General features: G+C 34.4%; 1 protein-coding gene across 1 annotated transcript in view; it reads right to left on the reverse strand.

Moving 5' to 3' along the window:
• LOC137398006 (FK506-binding protein 15-like) overlaps positions 1 to 23,023 on the reverse strand; it is a 67,794-nt gene extending 44,771 nt beyond the window's left edge. The window contains 10 exon segments of the mRNA XM_068084104.1: positions 1,021 to 1,149; positions 1,948 to 2,118; positions 2,980 to 3,110; positions 4,001 to 4,082; positions 6,313 to 6,462; positions 10,961 to 11,107; positions 12,834 to 12,970; positions 18,768 to 18,889; positions 21,028 to 21,113; positions 22,963 to 23,023. Coding sequence (XP_067940205.1) covers positions 1,021 to 1,149; positions 1,948 to 2,118; positions 2,980 to 3,110; positions 4,001 to 4,082; positions 6,313 to 6,462; positions 10,961 to 11,107; positions 12,834 to 12,970; positions 18,768 to 18,889; positions 21,028 to 21,092 — 1,134 coding nt within the window. The 5' untranslated portion in view covers positions 21,093 to 21,113; positions 22,963 to 23,023.
• Positions 23,024 to 23,137: the final 114 nt, after the last annotated feature.

The following is a 23,137-nucleotide window of genomic DNA, read 5'->3' on the forward strand; positions in this document are numbered from 1 at the left end:
CAAACTTCACATGCTTCTTGCTTTCCACCTGATCGCTAAAATTTTTGTTTTTAAAACTCTGTCTGGTTTCTGAGAACCAGTAAGCTAAACACGAACCTGCAGACTATATGATAAACAATGAAGCAATCCCGAACATCACCGAGCTCACTGCTAGTAGAAAATGCCTGGCTGTCGACAAAAGATTTTACCCCGGCAAAAGATTTTAGCTAAGTTTATATCCTTTATAACAACTTGCGCTATATTTGAAATTTTTATTTTGCGATAAGGTGGATAAAATTGTACGAATGAAGTTTAAAAACCGCTAGGTATATCTAATTTTACAAATGGGATAAGACACAATGATTGAGAGAGTATACAACTCTCATACAATGTGGTCTGCTTTTTATGTAATGATTTTATCCAATTAAAAATGCAGATATAATTCCACCAGTTGAACAATTGAAGAGCATTAAATAATTCATCTTCTATATATATATATATCTCAAAGTCCGTCGTTCAGTGTGTCCAGCTATAACCATTAAAATTTAAGAATGTAATATCCACATTCTGCTGGATTTGATCTCTGAACCTCCCATTCACCAGGCACTAATATTACCAATTAAGCTACGCAAGATGCAATGATTCCATTAGGCGGTATGAGTCGCTATATCAGTTAAAATACGCATCGCACTCTGCATTACGCAATATCACTAAAGCTTGCTCCCACGGCTCTTATTAGTAAGTTTAGCAATAGGATACTAGCTTACTCAAATTAGTCATTGGGAATGTGCCAGACTAATATCAAGTGGCAGGCAACTACGTTACCTGCCACTGTTTATAAGCTGTTCTTTTAATACCCGTGCAACGCCGAGCCTTCAGCTAGTATTTAACTAGATGCGAATTTGTTTCCACCAAACTTACGTTTTCATGGCATTTTCATCGCACTTTGTATTAAAACGTTGTGATGACTTTTACTAATATGGACACATCAAAACTAATCTCAGACAGTCACAGAAAATAAAACTTAAACTTTTAGCTCACCTCTCCCTCCAGTGAGTCGGCATGGCCAGAGACAGAAGGTGCGGGCTGACCAAATGAAGGCATAGGAAGCATTGCTGTCCCAAGTTTGGCCATGCGAGACTTGAGAGAACTATCTGACTGAGCAGGCCTCTCTGCCTTGGAAGGTAAAAAGAGAAAGCCGTCACAAGGCTAGTACTCCTATATGGTTAATTAACATACAGGGATCTTTTTGTCACGCCAATCTAAGATCAAACGCTTATATGGTCTCTTAGTGGTTCCAAAATGCTTCTGAATCGTATCCAATATGATCTAAGGCTAAGCTAACAGACACGTACAAATATCTGGACTATTACCCAGCACATAGCTTAATGATGACTACAATTACAAACCGCCACTCACAAGAAAATACAATTTAAGTTCTGATTATCTCAGTATAAGGGTCAAAGGTCAAACAGTTTCATTACAATTTAAGTAAAAGTGCAGGTGCTAGAAATAAAAACTATAATGTAAAAAAGTGAGAAAATATAAATTAAGTTAATTCATGGGAGTCGTCTCCTCTCTCACATCATGATACTAGTACACTGACAGTCACATTCGCTGTGAGGTTGTCATGTGGTACAAGTATGCGCACAATTATTCCATGAGGCAGCTAAGCGATCGAGCAATTTAAAACTGAACGTGTTGCAGATAACATTTTAAAATTTAAAGTGCTGCAGATAAAATTTCTCCATGAGAAAGCAAAGAACATAACAATTCAATAACATCAAACTCTCACAACCCTACAGATAGCATTTCCCAGCATGAGTATTTTCTCAGCATGAGTACCGCATCTATACATGAGCGCTTGGAGAGGTAGATCTCTTCCAGAGGTGGATTAAGCTCCGATTCTGCACAGGTGAATTTCGAAAACATATCTAAGCTCTTTAAGGCTTTCAAATATATACTCACCTCCAGTTGCTCACTCATAGACTGAGTTCTAGTCTTCATGTTCTCATGGACAACTGGTGACGCCTCCACCGCTGGAAGAGACGGACTTTGCACCTGAGAGTTAACAGGCTCTGATTGGACAGCAGGCAGCTGTGGAGGCTGTGCTTGGACGGCAGCACCGGGCTTCTTCATCTTTAAATAATTATGACAGAAGTGAAGAACTATTCTTATTTCCCTACAGCTTCTGACATAAAGCTGGTCAATTTGGAGTTGTGCACACATAAGTAAACTAGAAGATATTGACAGCCATGTGACATAATAATAATAATGCTCAAATCTAAAGCACGTAAAATACAATACAAACAAACCTCAACATACAAAGTTAATTCGTTCCAACATTTGCTTATTATGTTGAAACTGTCGTACGTTGAAGCAAATAGATTTATAAGAATATATTATATTTATTTAATTCGTTCCGAGACCAAAAGCCAATGATAAATACTCCAATTATATACAATTATTATTGAGTATATTATTAATTATAATTATAATACATATATAATAAAATAGTTAATACATACATTATTATATACAGTAATTATTGAAACAAATGAATTATGTAGAAGATGTAAAGAATTACAATGTTAAAACTAAATTATTAAAATAAACAGTAAGAAAAAAAGTATTTGTTGTTACATTATCTCAGAGTCATATTAACGGAAATGTAGACTTAGCGATGTGTAGATTTGATGGAAGAGTAAGTGATAGAACTACGATTTAATCTACTTTTACTTACCCTAAATATAGTTAAAACTAAATTACTATATTTTTTTAATAGTTTCTTTCATTTTTAATTTCAACTGCTTTTTTACCTTTACTTACAAAACTGAAGTTTTGAGAAATTTCGAACTTTATTTTTCTAAAACTATTCCACAGACAAATAATTGCTCAAAGTTTATCGTATAGTTTATCTTATATAAGATATTATATATCTTATATTATTTATTTGTAGAGATGATCGAAAGACAAAGTTTAACTTAAGAATAAACTTACCCTTAGCACGAGAACCTCGAAAGCAAGAGTAGCATTAGGAGGGACTCTCTGTGGTACACCCTGCTCTCCGTAGCCCAGCTCAGGAGGAATGATTAGCAGCCGTCTCCCTTGTACCTTCATGCCCACCACACCTTAATCACATAAAAACATAATAGATACTTAGAATGAAGTGCAGCCTCCGCAATGCATAGGATCATGAATACAGTAAGTCATCGCAAAGTGATGTGTAATGTACTGTAGCTTACGCTAGGTATAATTTAAACCAACTAATTTATACAATATTTTATCAATTGTACAATGTATTTTTAACTCATAGCAGTTTTTTAACTTTCATTTACAAATCTATAAAGTTGAAAAAAATTTTGAGTGTTGCATGTTGAAACATCCTTGTTTATGTTAGGACAAATTCTTGCTCCAACCACTTGGTGTCTGTAAAAAATTGTTCTCTAGAGGTAACAGAAAGTAGAGGATTGATTGCTTAACGTGATAATCTTTAAAGAAGCTGTTTTTAGGAAACATCTTTTCATAATGAATTCAATCTACACAACTTTACATATATTACGCAATTTTTTTACAGGGTTTAACTTACTAGAATACTAGATCAGTATTTCAAAAGTACAAACTTGTCATTTATTAGTAATGTAGAACTAGTGTTGTTTACTAGCTTAATTGTTTACTAGCTTAAGATATCTCGAGGTAGTTATTATTTTAGTAGAAGGAATTTTTCTAACATTTTATTGGCTATAATTGCATTTCAAATGAAAATGTTTTTGAAATTATGGCATACAATAATCACATGAAAGAGGAAAAAGTAGGTCAAAAGACCAAACATGCCGAGATAGCTTGAGGTAGTTTTATTTTAGCAGAATAAGAACTCTGAGATAGAGAATTCTTGCATAGTTCAAAAATTTAAAAGCATACCTTCTAAATTATCTCAGTTAGTCTGCTAAGGGGTTAACATGTAGCATCAATCATTAATTTGTAGCATTACAGACAGAAAACAGGAATAGCTAAAATTTACCTTGCTCCCAGCCCTTGATAACAGAGCCTTTACCTAGCCTCATTTTGAATGTCTTATCCTTTTCCATGTTGCTATCTATCATCTGTAATCACAGAATACTGGTACTCAAGCTACGTAACTATGGCAACTAGATTGTAAACCTGCAGAGGCACTAGATTTCACCACATAAACATTCTTGTCACCTCCTCACTCAAATTTATAGAAACGTCTTACTCCTAGGAATTCTGGCTATATTATGTGACAAGTTTAATGGAGTAGCTGGCTGAATTATGTGTAAATTTGTAGATACACAAATATATATATATAAATATATATATATATACATGTATATATATACATGTATATATATATATATATATATATATATACGTTATACACAGTAGGCGCTCCTACAACGTAAATTATCCATTCCAGGAGCATTTATGTTATAGGGAATGTACGCAATACCAACAGTAAAATAGATGCAAATTGCCTAATCCTTTCCAAGAACTTTCCAAACTCTTCCCTTTTGCCATGCAAAAGGAAAAAACTAGACTCAACTTTTTAATTTGTTGACTGTACCGTAACTGCAGTATTATCGGTTTGCATCGACATCTTTTTTCCTTTTTCTGATCAACTTCATTGGTTTTATAGACCAAGATTGCAGTTATTTTACAACAAGTTGATGGGACTGCACATATTCGATGTTCATTTACAATGATCTGCTTATTTTTACTGAACAACTTGTATATTCTGCAAAGTACAACTGATCACAAATATTTTATACGTTTACAATAGAGAAAAAAAAATATTTTCACTATAAAAAGAGCGGAAATACCTGTTCGTCGTGCATCTGCATGTAAGAGGTCAAGGTTAAAATAAAAGAGAACTTTCGACGATGCTACAACTCGTGACATGCAGGTTGGTAGGCCGATGCTGTAACACCTATGAACAATTGCGCAGCTACCCTATTTTCTGTTTTGTCGACACATCTGACGATCTATCACAATGAACTAAAATGTCACAAAAGTTTTAAATATAATAGATAAAACGCTATATGTGCATCGTTTTTCTTTTGCAAGTGTGGCGACGAGATAGTTTATCATTTAAATCGAATTTGAGAGCTCGCCTGCCTTGACACTTCACGTTATATGGAAATTTTTATGTGGCAAAAAGCAAAAACTTAACATAAATTCATTACGTTATCTGGAATTTACGTTATAAGAGGTGTACGTTATAGGAGCGTCGACTGTATCTATATTATATAGATATGTATCTATATTATAATTATATTGACATTACTTATAGATACTATATACTCTATTTTATAGATATTATATACGGATATTATATATCCTATAATATAGATATTATATATAAATTATTTATAATATTATACATATATATACGTAATAAGATGAGTAAGAAGAAAGAATACTCAGCTAATCGTCACCCCAAATCTGGCATACATACTGAGTATATCTATATAATTGCATTTCTCAAAGTATGTCTGTCTGTATGTATATAGTATGTGGATATGTCGTTACGCATTCCGGCTATAGATCTTAAAATCTTGGAATAAAGATTCCATACTAAAAGTAATTCGATCTCAGACACTGCCGTTCACCAGTCGGACGTCCTACCCACTAGACTACAGAAATCGAATTGCTAGCTTGCCAATATGTCATTATATGAGAGCAAATACCTAACTGCTTTGCGTATGACGCGGGTCATCGCATAACGTCACGAGAAGCTGTTCGCTCACCTTATTAAACGTACTGGCTAATAGCACGCAGGGTGATAGCGAGCAACTCTCATTACTTCTCATTGTTTATAAGACAAAACACTTTTCTCATGATATGTACAGTAGTTTGAAAGTTAGAATGGCAAATGTTGTTATAAATTAAATACAAATCAATTTTCTGTCCAAAGACTTTTCTATTACCCAGGCAATGCCGGGTAGCACAGCTAGTATAGATATATATATATATATATATATATATATGGTGTATATATAACTTATATTAAATGTTATAACATATGTCTGTATTATATATTAAGTATTATGTATTATATTATAATACATTTTTATAATATACTTTACACCAAACAATATATATAGTATACATTATGCGGTAATATATACAATGTATATATATAGTAATACTGGACACGCAGACAGACAAAAATTAAGATTTATATATATATATATATATATATATATATATATATATATATATATATATATATATATATATATATATATATATATATATATAGACTAGTACAGGCGAGCAAATAAACTAGGTGCTAAGCCAGCCCCCCCTACTTGCCTGAGTAAGTTGACCATTAGAGAAAACCCAGCCGGTGTACTTGAGCTCAGCAGCATCGCCTTCTTGCAAACACTCTCCCTCCCCGACCTGCATCTCCTGAGTTAGAACTGAGGTGAGAGGGAGAGACACATGAGCAATCGCCAGACCTGCCTATAAACAAACCCAAACTCAACAGTTGCTTTTTAGCTCTACACTAACAGTAGCAATAACAACAATAATAACAGTAATCTTTACTACAATCAGGGCAGCGTCCGTGTGTTCGTCTATCCAAAGTCAGAATTGGGTAAAAAGATTGCATCATACGGAATTTCAACTTGCTATATTTAGTTTCATTGGCCGCCTTCTCACTTATGCTCCTAGCTATTACACCTGACTATCTCTCATGGTGCAATAGAATACCAGGGTAGCAGTAATAATCTTCTATATTAACTCTTACGCTACCGTAAGCCGATGTATCGGCTTTCGCGGTAATAGACGTAGAGACCGTAAGCCGATGTATCGGCTTATCAATAGGGGTCCACTTTTTTATTACGAGGCCTACACATTAGCTAGACTAATAAAACTTTGTCTCCGACGAAAGAACTTTGTTGCCAAGTGCAACCAATCAAAAATCTTTTTACTAAGCAATTCCATTTCTGATTATTTTTCAAAACGGGAAAACCAGATCGCTATCGTCATGGCAATAAGAAACACACCGCGTTTGTTCAATGCAAAGGAAGTTTCAGAAATTTTGTGAGATTCACTAGATTCACTAAACAATTTTATACTTATCTTGTAGAGATTTTTGTTCTGAATAAAATGCTTTTTGCAGCAAAACAAAGTCTGTATTGATTCTCGAGGTATTGCATAAATACTAGCAGTATATCGATTTTTCGAAAATCCGTTTGAATTAATTTGGTGAAAATAGCGAATTAAGCGCAGTAGTGAAAGAGTTAAGAGCCATGACCGAAGCCACACTTAGAGGTTAGAAAAAGAATTGCTTAAAACAGGATTCAAACACTCAACTTTCAGTTTATGTTGAAAGTCGAGTAAGACCAACACTTTAACACCTGCTCTAATCAACCGCATTCCCACACTTCGGAATAATTGTGCACATACTTATTACACCTGATGATCTATCACAACCCACAGGACCACCAGAGTACTAGTACAGTAATAATATCAGTAACAGTAATAATAATAATAGGAGGAAGCATTGAATGATATCAGAGTTACATAGCTTTGACTAGGATGCCTACAACAAATAATTGGTATATGCAGCGCTTTTCATCAAATCCCCTGAGCAAATTTCTATGAAACAAGAATTAGCACTCATGCTTTCACTCTACTATATCTATATTATATAGATGCATATCTATATTATACAGATTTTATATGTATATACTATATACTCTACTTTATAGAAATTATATATAAATATTATATATCCTATCATATAAATATTATGTTCAAATATTATATATAGATATTATACAATAGATGTTACGCACTGCCGACTTTATGTGAAGGATTTATTCACCAGAAAATATAGAATAACCATTAGAAGTATGACCAAAGCAAGGTTGAGCAACTCAATTTCCTCTGAAAAGAACAATTATTGGGAAGGCAAGATATCATCAAATGTAGTAACACTAATACATCAACAAATTTTATTCGCCAAAATATGACTATTTATTGGTTAAAGCAAATCACTAGATGGGATTGTGACAATTATCACATATGCTGTTAGTATTACACAACATGCTGTTTTACAAATGCGATAGTGGTCAGAGGGGTTTTTAAACTGTAGAAACACTCAAAAATCAGCATATATTAAAACCTCATAAAACTATGGCAAAGTAAAACCTAGACAGCCAATTTAAATTACAGTTAAAATTAAATCAAATTACATTCAAATTAAATCACCAAAACTTTGTTAAATATTTAAAAGATTGCATGAAATGTTCACGAAGATCTGAACCAACTCATTTTAGCTAATTTACAAGCGACATTCACGAGTTCATAAAGAGTTTCATTATAAGTAAAGGATTTATTCATTAGCTACTTTGTGAGTAAATTCTCCTTATTGATTGAATGTTTTCTATAAGTAACAGCTTGGTTAACTAGTCATGAATTTACAACAAATAGCTGAACATTATTTAACACAAAAACTCAAAATTTAGAATTGTTTTCTCTTTCAAGTGAATTATTAAAAAAGAGCAGACAACTCATTATTTTATGAATATTTTGAACTTTTGTGAGCATCAATTTTATTGGATAATCTGGTAAGTGCTCAGTCGATAGGTCAGGAGTTTTACTATTATCTCTATCTATCTTTGCTTTCCGTCGCAATGCCAGTATGATGCCTGCTTTTTAGAAATTAGAAACATATTATAAACATCTATATATATATATTTCTCAAAGTATGTCGGTATGTCGTATATATCTGTCTGTCATTCCGGCTATAGCTATTATTAGAATAGCTGTAGCTGGACAACAATGCAGGCAATGGCAATGGAGCAATGAGGCAATAGCTAACACCTTGAAAGTTACAGTTGTTTGACAAAGTTTTAAAACCTTGACGGTTGTTTTTATTTTTCTCTTAATTTATTTCAACTACACAAAACAATTATCTTATGATATGCAGTTTGAAAGTTAGAATGGCAAATGTTGTTATATGTTAAATACAAATCAATTTTCTGCCCAAAGACTTTGTTACCCGGACAACGCCGGGTAGCACAGCTAGTATATTATAATAGTCATAAGTTATACAACTCTCACATCCCTTTAAGCAGGGGCTCTTAACCAGTGGGAAATTTCCCACCAGTGGGAAATTTGAGGATTTAAGGTGGGAATTCTCAAGCTTCAGATTGAGATTATTGATTACGCGCATTTCAAGGATATAGCTGTTGTACTGTATTTTCACCACATACATGGTGCAGATACATGCTTTTATTGTGGGTACGGAAACTAAGCCTCGTGATGTATCAAGCAGCTTATTGGATATTCAAATTACTCTATGGTTGTGTTTATCTTGAACTTTATTTTTCCATAAATAAAAAGTATATCATGACAAACTATCCATAAAATATGATTTCTTTCACAGTTCAATTAATAATTGATTCATTTTGACTGTATGGCAAAATGCTATCTGAAAAGTCTCCTTCAATCTGAGAGTGGCAAAAATACCACAACTTTTAGCTGCTAGAGAGGGGCAAATCTCGAAGTGTGGTTTGTCAAAGTGGGAAATACACTGAAAAAGGTTAAGAACCGCTGCCTTTAAGTGATCAGTGTAAAGATTCGGAGGACTTCGACTATATTAGGGTTAATGTACTTTTAAGTGATTAACCAACAGTAAGCTCTGGCAGCACTTAGAAGAGTGGAGTACCAAGCAACACTCAAGGATGTTGAGAGTAAAAACCTTTGTAGGAAATGTATCTTTCTCGCGTCTATAGATACAAATGTCATATTATGAACAGAAAAGACCACATATGCTGTTTGGAACCTTCACATCATTTTGTAGAAGTTTAAAGGATGACGTAAGATAAATTGGGAAGGTATTTTACAAAAAGTCCCAAATATTGAACATTACAAAGTTCGAGAGGAGAATCTGGCAGCCTAGCCGATGCCTTTGATCAGAAATAACTATAACCAAAATAAAATAGCCACATTGACACAGTTCTGAAACCCAACTGAGGTAGTTATGTCAAAAATTATCAACTGAAAAGTAAACGTTTACCTTTGGGATGCAAACTGAATGAAAGGTGAGCACCCTTTTCTCAGCTAACACAATTACTTCCATAACTACAGCCACGACTCGGCATTAGACAAATTTGAGACACAAGCCGAATTTCATCCGAATTTCTGTCTTGAAATATGAGACAAATTTGAGATATGAGCAGGTTTGTGATGCAGCCGCTAAGCGACCAAGTATGCAAAAGGCTGCCTATGAAAACAGCATCACTTGGCCCTTTCTCTTCAAATCAGTTCGAAAAAGCTTCAACCTTTTCACTGCCATGCTAAAATAGGCAATATTAGAAATAAGTTTAGTGTAGGATTGAAACTTATCTTCAAGTGTGTGTTGAATAAGCTAAATTCATTCAAGTTAAATTTAAAGTTTATATTACGTAACGTCAGAACAGTAGCGTACCAAATATGTTGCCATCAAGTATCTCTCACACCGTCGTTAGCCACAATGTCTGTCCCGAAGGTAAGAACTCCATACAGTATTGTACACAGTCATGTTACAGATCATAACCACTATATACACTGTGGGTATTTGTTACTTTGTGAGTCTAGGTACTGAAATTACAACAATTGAAAACATATTTTCCGTCGTAATATTCTGTTTTAGGTAGCTTTTTGGAGCATGGGAACGGATTAATTTGTGTTTAGTTATTTTATCTAGGAAATATTGCTTTGAGATACGAGAGAACTGACATACAAGCTCAGTCCCAGATCGAATTAAGCTCGTATCAAGATACGACTGTGTATAAAGATTTATTGCGCATCAACAAAACCTAGCATTATCCATCTTAGCTATCCATTTTTTACTAGTGTCCAACTAAAATTAATTCAAATCATATTTTGGATCAGAAAAGTTCATTAATGTGTTCTAGAATCTTCTGTATAAGGTGAGTGTGATAATAAAGAAATTAACTGTTCTCACCTGTTTAGAGAACTTGTCGAGTATTTGCTGACTATCAAAGACAATATTGTAGAGAGATTTTGTGTCATCGTAAAACCTCGCATATCTGTTAGGAAGAGCTTCGAAGGTGAAACCTCTGGTGATAGTAGCATTAGCCACTGGCTTCTGCTGACTCACATACAGTAAAATGCGATACTAAAAACAAAAGAACATTGGTTCAGGGACTAAATGGTTGAACACTATATCAATCTAGGACAGCGGGAATAATAATGATTAGGCTGATATAAGAAGTATGGGAAATTATATCAAAATAGTTGAGACAACTCAAAATTGGAAACGTAAAAATAAAACCACATTAGATTTCAGCTTGAAGCGTGCTGGACTGGTTTATGTATGATCAAAAGTTGTTCTCTCACAGTCATGTTTTTCAAAGGGTAGACAACTGTTGTACCGACACCATATTACAGTATATAAAAATTCGCATGAGAAAAGAAAAGTTTTCTGTGGAATATCAAAATTCATATGTCATCCTGAGATCTGTAAAACAGCTCAACCTATCTTCTTTATATTAGTGATCTAGCCAAGAGCAGCCTAAAACCCTCCCAGTTATTTAAATATCGCTTATGCGCTGCAGATAATTCTATAGAAGCAAATTTGTTTAATTAGTGATGATCAGGAAAACTATGAATTAGATGTTATACAACTGTGCAGACCGAGTTAATAAACAACGCCTGTATTTATTTTTCATGTCATTTCATAGAACTACGTGTAGAGTTTGCTTTTCTAAAATAAAAACAATTACGAATTCGGAGTTGCCACATCATTACATAAAGACATGAGTAAACAACTCCATGTTTAGCAAGTATTTTAACTTGCTGCTCAATGTAGGGTCTTTTTTGCAAACTAAAAAGTATTAAAAGATCGATGTTTATTTATTCTTTTTCACATAATTATCAGCCTTTTTTTAATAAAAAATGTCAAACGTGTCCAACTTACTCGGAAGATCATAACTAAGCATCTGGAGCCAGAAGGGAAACAAGAGAGTTAAATTTTACTTGCTCAACCTTTCTCAACTACCAACTATTAATTCAAACAATTCAGTCTATCTTTTGGGTACATGACAAATCCTGCATTTGTAACACCATCAAACTTACATGTCATCAACTTGAGACTATAAATTAACCAGCCAAGGATGTGCAATTTATTCATAAAAAACTATTGCTGCCATAAACAAATGATAAAGTATAGCTGATGAGCAGATGCACAAAAGTTGGAGTTGTACTTCCATTGATACGTATCTGCAGACGAGAAACAAGCCTTCTATAATACTGTAAGACAGACTCTTACAGCATATGTAAATGCGCATCTTACAGCGCTGATGCATGAGCACTGTATTCTACTGATTTAATGATTATTCCCTTGCATCACTCGAAAAAGTGCAAAACCATGTTTTATGTTATACTTTTTAAATTTTCACGCATTTAATTATGAAACTGTAATGGTTCATAAAGTTACCAGCTTTGGCAAAGGATTGGCTGAAATCACATCCATGACCATTAATTATTAAAAAATTAAGTTCAAGTGAAATTTAAGCTACGACTAAAAACGCAAACACTTTTTAAAAATTAACTGGAACAGTTAGCAACAATATAATACATACTCAGAAATTTCTTAGCCTGGGAACATGGTATTTTTTGTCTAGCTATTAATCCACAGATTAATAACTGTAGCCGATATACAAATTTCTCTGACTGCATAGAAATAGACATGAAGGTATTTTTGGTAAGAAAACACAACTCCGACAAAGAATAGCTGGCAGCCTTAAATCATGCCAATATTATGTTGTGCGTGTTAACAGAAATTTGATAATTATTAAGGGTGCGAGCGGGTGTACCTCAGCAGAGCCTGTGGTCCCAAGGAGTGCTGCTCCAACCTTGCCTATATTCTCATATTGCCCATTGACATATTTATAGCAGTGGACAGTAGCAGCTTGAAGCACAGCTGAAGGTGCAGCTTTCTTCTTAGGATCCTCTGCAAGATATTATAGTATTACTGCTTGACTAAATGATCGGCCGTTACTGCCAGGTTACATAGGCATATGACTATTGCTTGATTACACGAAATGATAGTGACTGCTAGGCCACAGAGGCACATAAATTTATCACTGTTACTCCTCACTCAGCTAATTACACTTTTTCAGAGCTGTATAGCTTCACAGAGTCCTGCGACCAACTGAGGCATATATGGCAGCTCGTTCGTTTCCAAACAAACAGGCCACGCCCACTATTTTTATATAAGTTATAATGGAGAGGCTGCAACATCAACCAACAAAAATTACTCTCATTGGCAGTCACTTTAAAATTGATTGTTGCATCGTACACCATTTGAAAGAGGACAAAATTACCTACAAAAAGCTACTAATAACTTTTTCTGTAAAAACGTAAAGTAAATGCAAAAGAGTGAGATGTTGAGAGCGAGGTATGAATATTCCATTAGAGATCAGTATGTCGACCGGATTTGTTTGAAAACTAGCGCTTTTGTTTCTGGTTTTTGTCGCGAGACTCTGTGAAGCTATACGACTCGGCACTTTTCTAGTGGTTTGTAACCATGGTGACACCGCAGTTGCTGAGACGGTTTATTGTGCACCATGTGGCTCCGTCACACAACGTTTTAATTGTTAGCTGCAGGTCAAAAATCATGAGTAAAAGATGAAACAGGACGAGGTTGCATAAGGCACTGCAAACGGATACAGCCATAAAAACACTTGTGCATGATGTACATCCTGCATGTATATGGATAAACCATAGATATATAAACCTTATATATATATATATATATCTATATATATATAAACCTATATATAGGTTTATATATCTATGGGATAAACCTAAAAGAAAACAATGACACAAAGGAACACTTGAATTGGAACTGCATGCCACGGTGATACTACTAGAAGAAATCACTTATATAAAGCATGCTACGGAATGAGGTCTAGTCATCTTTTTTTACTATAATAAGAGCTGTGTCTGCCCATTTGAAGTAACGAAAAAAAGATGGCTTTCAACAAGATTCGAACTCCTTATACGAGCACAGTTAGCAATGACGCAGTTAGCGATGCATATCATACAAGCGCGTCGCTAACTGCACCGGTAATTATTAACGCATCCATCGTTTTTTTACGTCATCAAGTCATTTGCACATGTGCTCGTTCACGAAAAAGCCGCCATATTTGTAAAAAACGATCATTTTTCTTTTATTTAATAGTACTTTTTAGTGTTGTTTTGATACTATAATAAAAAAGTTGCAAACAAAAGCATCGTTTTCAAAAATTCATTACAAAAGCTTCGTGTTTTTAACGATAAAATTATCTATAAAGATGGCGACAACGATAAAATGACGTCACAAAAAATTCTTTACCTTTTTTAAACAAGGCGCCGAAGTCAATCCGCATCGTGCGAATGCCATAGAAACACTTAACTCGCACGATAACACAACTCCAAATCCCCATGCTGCGAGTCATACGTGTCATGGAAACACCGTGAATATATATACGTTACAAGTTTGCAGCAGCCACCATCGCTGACTTCACTAGTCATCATAATCAAACTACATATTACTTGTAGCTAAATAGACTTAGCACTCTACCACCTGCCCATTTGACTGCCTTGCCATATTTTAGAATAGCTATGCAGTTACATATTACACCTGACAATCTCTCATGGCACAGCAGACTGCCAGCGACAAAAAGAAAAAAATTCGTAGCATGGCAGCATAACAATTCTTATTATTACTAATAACCTAGCAGTCCGATGCAGTGTGAGAGATCGTCAGGTCTTATAAATAACTGTACAATTCTTCCAAAAAGTAGCACAGATGGTAGTGTGTCTAGCTGCTAAACTGGGTTTCCGTGATAGAATCCCATGCGATGCAATCTTTTTTTTTCTCAACACCCAACAATGACTTCAGAGAGACGAATGGTCATGGCTTTTGTTCATGCGCAGAAGCTAGAGGCTGGTTCACACTAAATCGCCGTATCTCATCGTTGATGCCACAATACTTCAGTGTTCGTCGATGATAACAATGTTCAAACTATCACAAACCCATCAGCGTTTGCATCAGGAAATACTCCGTGATGTAGTGTTCCCATTTCTCTTTTTAAATTTTCCCAAAGAAACCTCTTTGTTTTTGCGTACTTGAATCAAATACTAGTCTCGCAGCGACTATCATAAACGGATATGAATAAATCAGGCTATCCGTGACCACGAATTACTGTCGCCGAAATGGTTCCCATTTGAAAGGTGGTCGTCGATGCTCGGCGAAAAATCGGAAATGTTTGACAGCTGCAAACTTTCCCGATCTGTCCGTATTGCTTCGTCGATGCCTTCGATTCAAGGTTCACATAATCAATGACGAACGCCGAAAGGAAAACGCTGACAAACAGCGATATGGTGTAAACCAGCCTCTAGTATGTACATAATTATTAAGTAGTCTCGGGAGGCGGTTGATTGGCCAAGATGCTAAAGTGAATGACATGAGTTCGAATCCGCATGAACCAACCTTTTATCTTAACTTCTAAACCTGGTGACGAACGGACGGACGGACAGACAAATAGGGCTCATATTATGGTCAGGTATAATGGCAGTGGCTCAAAACCTGGTCAGTTTCTGGGTCGTTTTGTACGGGTGGCGCTTAGTGGCGCTTAATCCGGAAATGCAAAAGCTTTAAAGTTAGTCGTACTGACTGAGCCACAGTTAGTCGTTTTGAACCACTGCAAACGTTTAGTTGTTGAGAAATCGAGTAGTTATCTTTTTGTTTAACAAAATATCACGTAAGCATCTTTTTCAAGCAAATTTTTAATTACAAATATGAGTTATTTAAGCAAAATAACATTTAAAGCATTAAAAGCATTTACCTACCTAAAGCCTATTTTAAGCATGCCTACCTAAATTCAATAACTTATGTAATACCGCGTTACATACATAAAAGTGCAATCATATTACAACGTATGTAAGATATCTTTCATATACACTGTATAAACGAATACAGAATAATTAATGATGTATTTTTTAAAAGATTTTTTTCCATTTCGCGAGCATGTTACTATTTCGTCTTAACACGACAAAACTACGATAAACAACTATGTGAATACGTTATGCTAGTTTGATGAAAGATCTCATAATTTTAATTAAAGATTTGCCTAAAAAGATGTTTATGCTTTATTTTGTTACAAAAAACTAAAAAGATTACAGACTAAATTTCTAACCAACTAAACATTGGTTAAAACCTCATCACTTAGTGCCGACAAAACATTTGTATTTCCGGATTAAGCTCCACCTCTACAAAATAACCCAGAAACTGACCAGGTTTTGAGCCACTGTCATTATAACTGACCTCATATTATAGCAAAGACTAGTACCCTGGCAGTCTAATGTGCTGTGAGATATTGTCAAGTTTAATAACTATACATACAAAAATTCTGGTGGGCGGTGAGTTGGAACACTCATAGAACCTTATTCTACTTTGAAATAAGTTGCGAGTTCTAATCCCGCACGAGGTAATCTTTTTTCTCGACCTTCAACCGTGGCTTCGGAAAGGCCGAACGCAGCTCATGTCATAGTAAAGATAACGGATATATTAGCAATGTGTCAAGTTTAGTTTTAACAGAAACAAGTACTTCAGAATGAGCTAAGATTAGCCTCAATGACTGACTAGTAGCAAAACTAAACAAAATTGTAAGCGAATAATAGTTTGATTACACCCCCAATCAAGTGCCCAAGCGTACGCTAACCCCCATGAATAATAGTTTGATTACACCCCCAATCAAGTGCCCAAGCGTACGCTAACCCCCATGAATAATAGTTTGATTACACCCCCAATCAAGTGCCCAAGCGTACGCTAACCCCCATTATCTTCCCCCTTATCTAGGCATGAATGACTAGGAGCCCTAACCCAAACCGATGCTGACAATAGCAGATAAACACAGTGCATGTCCATGGAAGCAGTCACACGGCGCATTTAGCAATAACGCATGTATTATATAGATATTGGTATACTAGCAGCCCCGCGAAAGATCATCCTGTGTAATCATTACGTGCACAATTATTCCATGATAAGGCAGCCGAGTGTCGCAGTAGTTAGTGCGTCGGCACACCAAACCAAATACCTTAGTTTAATTTTCGTGCTATGCATTTTTTTCCTCACACTCTAAGTGTGACTAGGGACGGACATGACTTTTACTACTGTAAAGATTGAGCAATGTATACTGCGCAATGTATTGCGCAACTACAGATATTTGTGGCGCAAAATTAACAAACTCTTCCATTAGTTAATCAATAAACCAATTTTACCACCATATCGCGGATCACCTGTAAACTTCGAGACCTGGAGACTTTCGGAGTTGCCTACCCAATTGGGGTAGGCATAAAAAATATTTGAAAAGATATAACTACCGAGGCATGGATACACCTCATGCATTTGTTTAGTCTCATTTGTATCGATAAACTTTGAGATATCATCTACACACCATCTCTTCACCAATATACGACCAACACAATACAATTACTCTATCGATTACTTGTGAATGAACCAGATAAAATATTTTACGATGTACCAAACGCGTTTGAGATGAGACAAGCGCTTTGATCTCCCTAAGTACCATGTCCTGTGAGGACGTGAGCGATTATGGTTCTCCCCACTTCCTATAACCATGACCTTTCTTGGCATATTTCAACTATGGTTTGTCATTGTTTTCTGTTGGGTGTTTTTATTGAGACACCATCTCTAGCTAGCTGGTGATGGGCTCGCAGAGGAACTCCTCCACTCTTTGTTTTTAACCTTGCAGGGTTGCCAGCCACCCTCCTTATCCAAAATGGGGAGCCGGTTTAGTTACCAACGGCCAAATTTGGCGCAGGAGCAAGTACGGTTGGGTGCCCTTCCTAACACCACCAATGCTCCTTCTGTGATTTGAACCACTGACCTACTGATCACAAGCCAGCACCCTAACCACTGAGCCACAGTTGTTCTTCCTAAGCTAGTACTCTGTTATTGTAGTTTAAAAACATTAAAATATTGATAAAGCTCTTAGACTAGTTTTTGCTGACTCATCGCCACAAATCTGTACAAATGCATCACATCTGTCTGCTAGTAATACTTGTGAACCGAACTTTAACAAGCATTTCATAACTGCTCTCAGTTGCTATTTTGTGACACACTAAATCACTATGTTTCCATGACGCGCATGATTCACAAATTTGAGCCAATCCGCAAGTTAACCGCATCATGGTAACAGCATAAATCCGCAAGCTAAGCAAGTTGTGCGATTCACAGAACTTTATCGAATCCATCATGCTTGTGAATAACTGAAACAGCACTTGCGAGGTGGTGTCACGATCTCATTTTTTCGTGATGATTACAAACTTTCAACTTATTTCAACTTGATATGTACAAATTTCATACAGCCACTAACAATTATTTTGAAACTATCATTGCTAGCTAATTTAACCTTCCACCTAATATATGTTCTTTTAACAAAAATGTTATCTTAAACGCTATATCTCGAGCCATTTATTTTATTTACTAAATTTTGCCCTTTTTATGATTTTGCCCGATATAATTTGGCAAAAATTTTGTTTGAAATAAAATTATAACTAATGAGGTATTAAGAAATGCACAATGAATTTGTACATTTATAATTCATGAAAAGTACGAATTCACTTTGGGTTTGAAATTGAATATCTTAAAATGTTCTTTATCATGATTGAAGACTAGACCAGAATCTGATGACGGCCAATAAAACTGTCTAAAGTACACTGGTAAAACAATTAATAACACAAACCCGTGACCGTGTTCTTACGAGGTTGCTTTGGGGCAGTGTAGGTAAGTGATTGTTGTTGCTGTCCTTGCCTGGGTGCATCTCCGAAGAGATTGGCCAGTTTAGAGCCCTCCCCATTCCTAAACACCATAAATTATGACATTTTATAGCAATGTCAAGGTCAGTGAATATTTTTGATTACACATACAGTAGCATCAGTTTATATGGAACTCTTAATAAATTAACACAAATAATGAAATATGTTAAATTTTGTACAGCTGGCTGGACATATGCGTGAAGTGTCAACCTTCACAATCAGAAATGTTCTTAAATGGGGTTTGAACTTCCAGCCTTGCAACTGGAAGTCCATAAACTACCCACTTGCACCATCCCGACCATATTGGTTAAAGTCAAACACATTCCTACGCACTAAAAATTTGACCATTCATCCTGTTCGGCTTGAGCCACCATTTTAATAGATCTATAATTGTACCGCAAATATAGCAATATTTTAGTAACTAAAAAGGGTTATCAGGAATCAAATTGTCAAATGAGTCTAACCTTTACCCATAAATTATAATGCAATGTAATAATATATAAAATATACCCTAACATAATAATATATAAAATATACTATAACATAATAATATATAAAATATATTGTAACATAATAATATATAAAATATAACGTAACATAATGATATATAAGCTATAACGTAACATAATAATATATAAAATATGACATAACATAATGATATATAAGCTATAACGTAACATAATCATATATAAAATATGACATAACATAATGATATATAAGCTATAACGTAACATAATCATATATAAAATATAAAGTAACATAATGATATATAAGCTATAACGTAACATAATAATATATAAAATATAACGTAACATAATGATATATAAGCTATAACGTAACATAATAATATATCAAATATAACGTAACATAATGATATATAAGCTATAACGTAACATAATTATATATAAAATATAACGTAACATAATGATATATAAGCTATAACGTAACATAATAATATATAAAATATGACGTAACATAATGATATATAAGCTATAACGTAACATAATAATATATAAAATATGACATAACATAATGATATATAAGCTATAACGTAACATAATCATATATAAAATATGACATAACATAATGATATATAAGCTATAACGTAACATAATCATATATAAAATATAAAGTAACATAATGATATATAAGCTATAACGTAACATAATAATATATAAAATATAACGTAACATAATGATATATAAGCTATAATGTAACATAATAATATATCAAATATAACGTAACATAATGATATATAAGCTATAACGTAACATAATTATATATAAAATATAACGTAACATAATGATATATAAGCTATAACGTAACATAATAATATATAAAATATGACGTAACATAATGATATATAAGCTATTACGTAACATAATAATATATAAAATATGACGTAACAATGATATATAAGCTATAACGTAATATAATAACATGAAAAATATAACATACCATCCTAATATATAAAATAAAACGTAACATAATAATACATGTATAAAATATAACATAACATAATAATGAATAAAACATAACATAGCATAATTAATAAAAGATAATGGAACATAATAATTAAAAACATCATTAGTTGATAAAACGGGGACTCCGTGACTCCTAGCGAGTAATCCCATTGGAAACATTCCCTAACTGCTAGCAAAAGCTGTTTCAACTGAGAAAACATGCTTTATTTTTAGCACAGAAAAAATAGAATTGTACAAAACAACTGATGTTTTATAAAGTAGAAAAGTGCGTGCAGAAGAATATATATTTCTGCGTAAATGGAACAGTTGAGAAATAGTCTGTGATCAACTGACAATAAAAACAACTCTTTTTGGATCTCATCAATAAACCAGTTATGAATTTAAAGGAATAATAAAGGTTCAAACTGGGTATTGTAACGTGATCAAGAACAGCTATATTTGCTTCTGGTTCAGTTTTCAGAAATATGTCGCTTTTTTATTCAGATCACACTAGTATCAGCACTAAATGAAAACTTTACTTTAATGATAAAGTAAAAAAATGGTTTCTATTATTCTTATTTACTATCGTATTTACTGTAAAATGAGTCACTTACACCCCCACGCAGACTTAACTATAAAACCATGCTACTCGTAGACGAAATCCACATTTACATGCTACAATGAGCCAACCCAACGCTGACCTAAAAAAATGTCTTACCCAAAAATTGAAGAGCGCCCACCAATGGAAAAACCGTCATCATCATCATCTGTGCTAGATAACATGGCTGTTTACCAAGATTGTCACTACAGAAAGATAAAGGGTGTTCTGTGCACATGTGATCAACTGATAAAAGATTGATCTGAACAACTGGTTAACTTGTTGTCATGTATATCTGATCTAAGGAAATCAATGGCTGATGATGATCTATTTATTTTTTCTTGTCGGTCCCCTAGGCCAATGATGTCTGATAGTTTATGATTTGCATCCACCGATATGCAGCTTCAAAGCCTCCGACAAAAGTGACCTGCTCCGTATTATCTGGCATAATTAGATGACCATTTCAGTGTGGGGGGAGGAGCAACTTGGACGTGTCAGAAAATCCAATTTTTTATTACTGTATGGCGAGTCAATACATCAGTACAGATCAGCAAGAAATCAGTATCCAGGAATCGTTTTAGAGTGAAAATAATGGTGTGTATCCATCAATTCGGGGCAACGAAGCTGGTCATGCAATGAAGAAGGAATAGAGAGCTATTTTTTCCTAGTTATTATCCAAAACAGAAAGTTGATTTACTGGTCTAATGTAAGCAGTAGGTGAGACTTCATATCTCGATGTGTATAACTTAAGGTGAAGAGAGCATAGGATGCAGTCCTTCTCTGATTAGAATTTTCATTGTAAAGTTAACTCACAGATTTTGCTACATTTCAACCTGATGTTATCCTGGTTTGACAGTATCATTTGGAACTTCGTCCAATGTTGACAGATAGTATACGAGAATGTTTTTGTATTATGCATCTCTCAAATTTGGTGTATTTTTATCCTCCCCTAAATATATGTTTGTTCGAATCTCGCTGCAGTTCATAGGATTTGGTTTGAAGATGACTAAAGATAGCAAACTTGTAACGCTAACAAAAGCTCATCATCTAAGGCAGTAATGTGATGGTGAATGAGTCTTAGTGTTTATAGTAATGACCATGTCTATCTTTTCATTAAAGTGTGTATTACCATCAGAGAGACAAAATTACGGTCCTATGACTTGTGATAATACTCATTGTGCATGTGAATAAAGCATGATAGTGGGTATTAATAAACTGTAAGGTTTAGATGAACAGTGAATAGCCCAATGTTTTTGTGTAATGAACCATTGCACACTCAAAGCCCTTGTCTGTTTTACTACACTAAGAATAATGCAGGTAAGCCCACAAAGATCCCGACAAAGATGAGCCTTCTATAACAAAAAATGGCTGATGATGAGAAAAGTTAGGCTACCTTATTTTCTCCAACTGCATGTCAAGAATAGTTAGCTCTAATAATAAATGAAAAATGCTTAATTATACTTTTGATGATAGATGAGAAAATCAGGCAGCTGATAGGCTATCATTCCAGGTTAATAAAACAATTACAGTAAACTACAAAGTCTGGAGCTTCCCTGCCTTGTATTCCCACTAGCAGCTTCACAACCCGTTCTTTCACTAACTTGGTCATTAATACTGCTGAAAAAACTAATTGCTCACCTGTCTCCTCAACCTCAGTGTTTCAAATAGATATTCTCTTTCATTTTTCAAAATTAATGGTCTTGTTAACCAAAAGATTTCCAGGATATTTGCAATATGGTCAATCTGTCTACGACGCGCAAATTAAGCAAGAGTGTCCATTAAAAATTGGTAATAAGCCGACCAAACCACTTGAAAATGTAGCGTAGTAATTATTGATGTTGTTTTTCCACATGATAACTCACTGCATGAAGTTGAAACACGAGAAACTAAAAGTCGAAAGACTTCAAAGTTACCATATATATTTGACTATGTTTCGCAAACAGCGTCATACATAACTGCAAGCAAGAAAATCTCTACCTATATACCCATATGATTTTTTCAGAATGTTTTAATCAACTTATATTGCATTGTTTAGAAAAAAAATTCAAAGAATACCTGTATCAAATGAATGAGACGCAACCCATAAATTCGATTAAAAAAATACCGGAACTCAACCGAAAAAGGGGCGTAAGTAAGGTTTGTCACGTGGTTACTCTGCCGTCGTAATGATCGTACCCCTTTTGAGAACTGATTTTTCGAGTAGTTTTGAGAACCTATTTCGCAGAACTCT

The sequence above is a fragment of the Watersipora subatra genome, chromosome 6, assembly GCF_963576615.1.
Source record: "Watersipora subatra chromosome 6, tzWatSuba1.1, whole genome shotgun sequence".
In the NCBI taxonomy this organism is placed as follows: Eukaryota; Metazoa; Bryozoa; class Gymnolaemata; order Cheilostomatida; family Watersiporidae; genus Watersipora; species Watersipora subatra.